Raw genomic sequence first — 7,226 nt, forward strand, 5'->3', positions numbered from 1 at the left:
TCCTTTCAAGAGGCTCAGAAGCCTCCTTTCAAGAGGCTCAGAAGCCTCCTTTCAAGAGGCTCAGAAGCCTCCTTTCAAGAGGCTCAGAAGCCTCCTTTCAAGAGGCTCAGAGCCTCCTTTCAAGAGGCTCAGGCCTTCTTTCAAGAGGCTCAGAAGCCTCCTTTCAAGAGGCTCAGGCCTCCTTTCAAGAGGCTCAGAAGCCTCCTTTCAAGAGGCTCAGGCCTCCTTTCAAGAGGCTCAGCAGCCACCTTTCAAGAGGCACGGAAGTCTCCTTTCAAGAGGCTCAGAAGCCTCCTTTCAAGAGGCTCAGGCCTCCTTTCAAGAGACTCAGAAGCCTCCTTTCAAGAGGCTCAGAGCCTCCTTTCAAGAGGCTCAGAAGCCTCCTTTCAAGAGGCTCAGAGCCTCCTTTCAAGAGGCTCAGCAGCCTCCTTTCAAGAGAGGCACGAAGTCTCCTTTCAAGAGGCTCAGAAGCCTCCTTTCAAGAGGCTCAGAGCCTCCTTTCAAGAGGCTCAGAAGCCTCCTTTCAAGAGGCTCAGAAGCCTCCTTTCAAGAGGCTCAGAAGCCTCCTTTCAAGAGGCTCAGAAGCCTCCTTTCAAGAGGCTCAGAAGCCTCCTTTCAAGAGGCCTCAAGCCTCCTTTCAAGAGGCCTCAGGCCTCCTTTAAATAGCTCAGAAGCCGTCTTTCAAGAGGCTCAGAAGCCTCCTTTCAAGAGGCTCAGAGCCTCCTTTCAAGAGGCTCAGAGCCTCCTTTCAAGAGGCTCAGAGCCTCCTTTCAAGAGGCTCAGGCCTCCTTTCAAGAGGCTCAGGAAGCCTCCTTTCAAGAGGCTCAGAGCCTCCTTTCAAGAGGCTCAGGCCTCCTTTCAAGAGGCTCAGAAGCCTCCTTTCAAGAGGCTCAGGCCTCCTTCCAAGAGGCTCAGAAGCCTCCTTTCAAGAGGCTCAGGCCTCCTTTCAAGAGGCTCAGGCCTCCTTTCAAGAGGCTCAGAAGCCTCCTTTCAAGAGGCTCAGAGCCTCCTTTCAAGAGGCTCAGGAAGCCTCCTTTCAAGAGCTCAGAAGCCTCCTTTCAAGAGGCTCAGAAGCCTCCTTTCAAGAGGCTCAGGCCTCCTTTCAAGAGGCTCAGAAGCCTCCTTTCAAGAGCTCAGAGCCTCCTTTCAAGAGGCTCAGAAGCCTCCTTTCAAGAGGCTCAGGCCTCCTTTCAAGAGGCTCAGAGCCTCCTTTCAAGAGGCTCAGGCCTCCTTTCAAGAGGCTCAGAAGCCTCCTTTCAAGAGCTCAGAAGCCTCCTTCCAAGAGCTCAGGCCTCCTTTCAAGAGGCTCGGAAGCCTCCTTTCAAGAGGCTCCGGAGCCTCCTTTTAAAAACTTGGAAGCCTTCTTTCAAATGGCTCAAGCCTACTTTCAAAAGGCTCAGAAGCCTCCTTTCAAAAACTTGGAAGCATTTTTTCAAATGGCGTAGAAGCCTCCTTTCAAGAGGCTCGGAAGCCTCGTTTCAAGAAGCTCGAAAACCTTCTTCCAAGAGGTTCGGAAGCCTCACTTCAAGAAGCTGAGAATTCTTCCCAGAGGCTCGGAAGCCTGTTTTCAAGAAGCCTTTTTTCAAGCCTTTTTTTTCAAGAAGCTCGGAATCCTCCTTTCAAGACGACCAGAAGCTTCCTTTCAAGAGGCTCGGAAACCTCCCTTCAAGAGGCTTGGAAATCTCCTTTCATTAGGGTTGGAAGCCTCCTTTCAAGAGGTGCGGAAGCCTACTTTCAAGTGACTCGGAAGCCTACTTTCAAAAGGCTTGGAAGTATCCTTGGAAGAAGACCTCAAAGTCATAAAAGAAGCTTGACATATATACTAAATGTGACTTGGACTTTTAATGAAACATAAAAAAAATGCCAGCCAACAAGAGCCATATATGCCGCTAGTTTTCTGGTCCGTTTTTCATATATCTCATGATTTATGATTTTTTTTTTATTTTATAGCTTAATGAATATAAAAGTTCAAAGGGGTACCTCTCAAGTAAACGGTTGAGCACCGCTGACCTAGAAGAACTCAAAAAGCGCAAGGATTTCTCAAAGATAGCTTTCATAAACGATATTATTATCGTACAAAAAGTGGATAGTAGTGAAATTTTGGAAAACATTAATTTTTACGCTCCTATCCGTCCCAGTACTGAGATTTTCATTGAGAGAGGTCACGCGATATTTACATTTTATTCTTTCCCGCTTTCATAGAAAACATAAACAATGAAAGGAATTCTCCTAATTTACACGGATTTTTATTTCATGAAAGCGTATTAAACTATCGTAAACAAGCTGTTTCTTCTTCAATAATGTTACTTCTAACTCGAAAATTACCAACAATGCAATCGTTCTCTCGACTAGTCATTGTTATTTGATCACAGATCTATTAAAACAAAACTAGGTATTTAGAAATTTATATTTCAAAGCAAAGCAACATTCCCATCAGCTATGGAAAAACTCACTCACTCACACGAACCACACCTATTTTAAATCCCTATCCATCAGCGAACACGCGATTGCAAAACGAATGCTACTCAACCCAACAGCGAACCAACAAACGATTCATACCTACTGAGTGCCCCCCAGCAAGGAGAAGTGAAACCAAAAATAGTACGAAAAGAAATCGAGAGATGAGAGTGAACCGATGTGTAGTGAGTGCAGCAGAAAACACTGAGTTGGACTCAGAAGATTGATTCAATTTAGACTCAATGATTCGTTTTGCGGCCTGATTATTTCCGCCGAATCCTCACTCACCACTCAATTGCGATTCCATTCGTTTACGAACCAAATGTAAACAAATACTCGGCTATGCATCATTTGCTATCTGTGGGAAACATTCGGTGATGAATTTTGTCTGTTTGTTTTTTGGCATGATTCGTTACTAACTGAAGCCAAACGGCAGACAATCGAATTTGAAAATTTTGGAAGGGCTCGTGTACAGTTGCCTAATTTGCGATTGTTTGTAGATGTGAGGGAAAGATTAGCGCTAAATGAACCGATGTTCCCATACCTGATTCCCATCAGAAATGCTTGTAATATGACAGGTGACCGGGAGACGGTTACATTTTCATTTGGTCTCTTGAAAATGAAAATGCAACTTGTTGCAAACTTTTTCGTAGTTCGGTTTTCCGCAACTCGAAAATTAGTTTTCTCACTAACAACAATTCCAATAAGAATTCCGGCGTTGGTATATAAGGTTAAGCAAACTGTTGAAAGTATACGTACTAATTAGATAGTAATCTAGTACTTTAGTTTTATTTAGGCTACGACTGTTGAGTTTAGGGCTATAACTCAATCTTCCAATAGTATAATACAAATTCACTAATTAACGATATTCAGTACAATTTCTAGAAAATATATGGATATAATTCACTATTTCTGTAGCTTTTCGTAAGCTTTCACATTGCATATATATATATATATATTGCTGATGTCATCCTTCACAATCGGTCAAAGACGTGTCACCGTTGGCAATCGAAGCAGCGCGTCGAAATACTTCAGCGCCGACTTGTTGACGACTCGATCCAAAGGGCCTAATGCGGATAATTCGCAACACCCCGGCCCGTAATGCCTTACCCTTGATTGGCCCTACTCTGCTCCAGGATATCCAGCAAGGCTACTTTGATCGCCGGTCTTTGAAACACCCCCGATGATGTTTGGACATCCACCTTCCGCACTTGACCATCCCGCGAAGCGTAGATTTCAACAACTCGCCCTCTCAACCATCCATTGCGAACCGTCTCGTCTACGATGACAACAGGGTCGTCCACTTGGAGCGGACGTACATCATTGAACCACTTTGTTCGACGAGCTATTGTTGGAAGGTAGCCTTGAATCCATCGTTTCCAAAACTGGTTCAACAGTTGCTGCATCAGCTTCCAATTCACCCTCAGCAATACTTTTTCACTAATGCGGATCCTTGACGAGTTGTTGGCACCATTTGAACTCATGAGCAGAAAGTTGTTTGGAGTCACCGCTTCTTCTGTTGAGTCTGCTATGGGCACAAATGTAAGAGGATGAGAGTTGACGATCAATTCGGCTTCTGCAAGAAATGTCATCAACTCTTCATCGTTTAAACGTTGATTGTGATGCAACGCCTTGAAAGCGTCCTTGATTGAGCGCACTTTTCGCTCCCATACGCCTCCCATATGCGGAGCGGAGGGTGGATTGAAAATCCACTCGGTTTCGGCGTTTGAAAACGTGGACGCTAATTCCTTGTTGATAGCCTTTATTTCATCTGCTAACTCCCTAGCGGCTCCTCGAAAATTGGTCCCGTTATCACTGTATATTTGCTGCGGCAATCCTCTACGTGAAACGAAACGGCGAATTGCCATTTTACGCGATGCGGCTGACATTGTGTGCACTACCTCCACGTGGACAGCTCGTACAGTAAGGCACGTGAATAGTGCCACCCATATCTTCTCATTAGTGCGACGTCGTTTAACGATCAATGGTCCAAAATAATCCAATCCCGTGAAAGTAAACGGGCGAACGTATGGCGTCACTCTTGGGTGTGGTAGCACAGCCATCTTTGGTTCAGCTGGCCTCGCTCGATAGACCTTACACCACATACACATTTTTACCACAGTTTTAACGGCGAATCGGATTTTGGGTATATAGTATCGTTGGCGTAGCTCATTGATAACAGTATCGACGTTTGCATGACCGAATTTCTGATGGTATTTGTGTATAAGGAGATTGGTAACGTGACTTCCTCTGGGAATTATTACCGGATTTTGAAAGTCGAACGAATAGTAGACATTATTTATGTTAATGCGACTACGCATTCGCAAAAGTCCTGCGTCGTCTAAGAATGGGGACATTTTCCTGAGGGAACTTGTATATCCCAACGACTTTTGCTTATCAATCGGAAGCTCTGCGTTTTTGCGAATAATGGTGATTTCAGCGGGATAGGTTTGACCTTGTACTACGCGCCACACACTTGCCTCAGCTGCCGTATAGTCTTTTTGGTCCAGAATTGTTACGCTACTGTTTGTCTTTACTCTGTGTAGTGTTTGGCAACGATGAACGAAGTGATACAAGTAGCTTAGATTTTTTACAAGGTCCTCCCAACGTGAAAACTTTGAGAAATCGATTGCCGGATTAAAAACTGAGACGTGATGATGAATGGCTTTAACCTCTTGCAATGGCTCCGCAAGTTTGATCGGCAGACGAGGCCACTCATTCTCTGGTCGAAGTAGAAACGGCGGCCCAGTAAACCATGAGTTTTCTGGATTGAAACATGGCCCATTGCCCCATTTCGTCCCCTTGTCAGCAAGGTTCAGGTTAGAAGGAACGTAGTGCCATTCTTCAATTCTTGTCTCCGACTGAATTTCTGCTATTCGAAATGCCACAAATTGTCGGTACTTCCTTGGGTCAGCTCTCAACCAGGCTAACACAGTGGTTGAGTCGGTCCACATGTACCGTTTCTGGACTGGTATGGAGTGGTTTTCTTGGATACTCTTGAGCAGCCTCACTCCGATCACTCCGGCACTTAGTTCATTCCTCGGTATTGATTGAGGTTTCAGAGGTGTCACCTTTGTTTTGGCCGTTACTAGAGTACATCTTGGAACACCATTGTCGATAATCCAGAAATAAGCTACAGCACAGTAGGCCAACAAACTAGCATCTACGAAGACATGGAGCTCCAAGGAATCTAGACTGCGTGGGCTATAGTTCGGGAAGTAACACCTCGACATTCGGACCTCCGCCAGATTTGGAATTAGTTTCACCCAACGCTGCCAGGCCCCATAATCTTCTTCCGCGATAGGATCGTCCCATTGAACTCTAGATCTCCACACGTCCTGGATTAATATTTTCCCATGCACTGTGTAGGTGGCTACGATCCCCAGTGGATCGAAATGGCTCATAACTACCCTCAGAACTTGCCTTTTGGTGGGAACGACATGGCCGGATAGCAAAGGCTTGAGATCTTCACGAAACTGTGTGGTGAATTTGAATAAATCGTTCCTGGGGTCCCAAGACATACCAAGGACACGTTCTGAAACAGTAGACTTCTCTACTGAAAAGCGTTTCGTTTTCTCATCGACGTCTACCCCGACCCGTCGAAGAATCTCCTCGGAGTTGGATTGCCAGTTCCTAATGTCGAACCCAGCTCTGCTAAAATCCATCGAACCTCCTCTAATATACGCACTGTTTCTTCTATAGTATCACGGCTATCCAAGAAATCGTCAACGTAGGTGTTGTTGATAATCGCCGATGCCGCTTCTGGATAAACCTCTCCGTACTCCTTCGCATTGGTGTTCTTCACATGTTGCGCAAGGCATGGAGAGCATGACGCCCCGAAGATAACTACATCCATAACATACACAGTTGGTTTTTGTTCCGGACTCAATCGAAACAGGAATCTTTGAGATTGTCGATCCCTTTGCTTTACCAAAATTTGGTGGAACATTTGACGCACATCTCCTACCGCTACGTACTGTCGTTGACGGAATCCACATAAGACCTTCAGCAGTGGAGTCAGCAGATCTGGTCCCGTAAGTAGCATAGAGTTAAGAGATACCTCTCCAACCCGTGCCGCTGCATCCCAAACAATACGTACTTTCCCTGGCTTGTGTGGGTTTTGCACGATGCCCAAGGGAAGATACCAGATCCGATGTGGTTCGCAATTTTGCAGCTCTCTTTCCGTAGCTTCGTGCGCATAACCGCGCTCTAGATATTCATCGATCTGCTCAACGACTTTTATTTTAAGAGCTGGATTCTTGGCCAGTTTCCTCTCGAGGCAAACAAGGCGACGCACGTTGCGAAATGCGAACTTTTCGTTTTTCCGTAACAGTCCGCATTCGAACCTTCCGGAATCGGTTCGTTTTGTGAACTGTTCCAACATTTGTCTAGCCGTTGACCTTCAGGGGACTCCAAGGTCAAAATAGGTCTCACTCCGATGGATTCCACAGCAAAATAATCATTAACTAGACTGTGGAGCGTTTCATCCGCCTTACAGTTGCACTTGTGAAACATCACGCGACCGGTAGGTTGCTTTGCTTTTACTCCTCCTCCGAAGATGGTCCACCCAAGTCGTGTCTTAGCTGCTATTGGTTCTCTGCTGCGTCTCTCTCGTTTGTCCAACGTTAACTTTAGTTGTGCATTATCCAGTCCTATAAGTATTCGAGGTACTGCATTGGAAAAGCTTCGTATGGGAAGTCCTTTCAAATGGGGAAATTGCTTGCAAAGTTCCCCGTAGTTTCAGCTTTCCTGTGGTAGGTCCAGATTAG

General features: G+C 45.5%; 1 protein-coding gene across 1 annotated transcript; it reads right to left on the reverse strand.

Annotated features, from left to right (window-relative positions):
* Positions 1 to 3,563: 3,563 nt before the first annotated feature.
* LOC134207262 (uncharacterized) lies at positions 3,564 to 5,978 on the reverse strand. Its single transcript, XM_062682983.1, has one exon. It carries the CDS (start codon positions 5,976 to 5,978, stop codon positions 3,564 to 3,566), a length of 2,415 nt encoding a protein of 804 aa, XP_062538967.1.
* Between the last annotated feature and the right edge of the window lie 1,248 nt (positions 5,979 to 7,226).

This window comes from Armigeres subalbatus, chromosome 1, assembly GCF_024139115.2.
Source record: "Armigeres subalbatus isolate Guangzhou_Male chromosome 1, GZ_Asu_2, whole genome shotgun sequence".
Taxonomy (NCBI): domain Eukaryota; kingdom Metazoa; phylum Arthropoda; class Insecta; order Diptera; family Culicidae; genus Armigeres; species Armigeres subalbatus.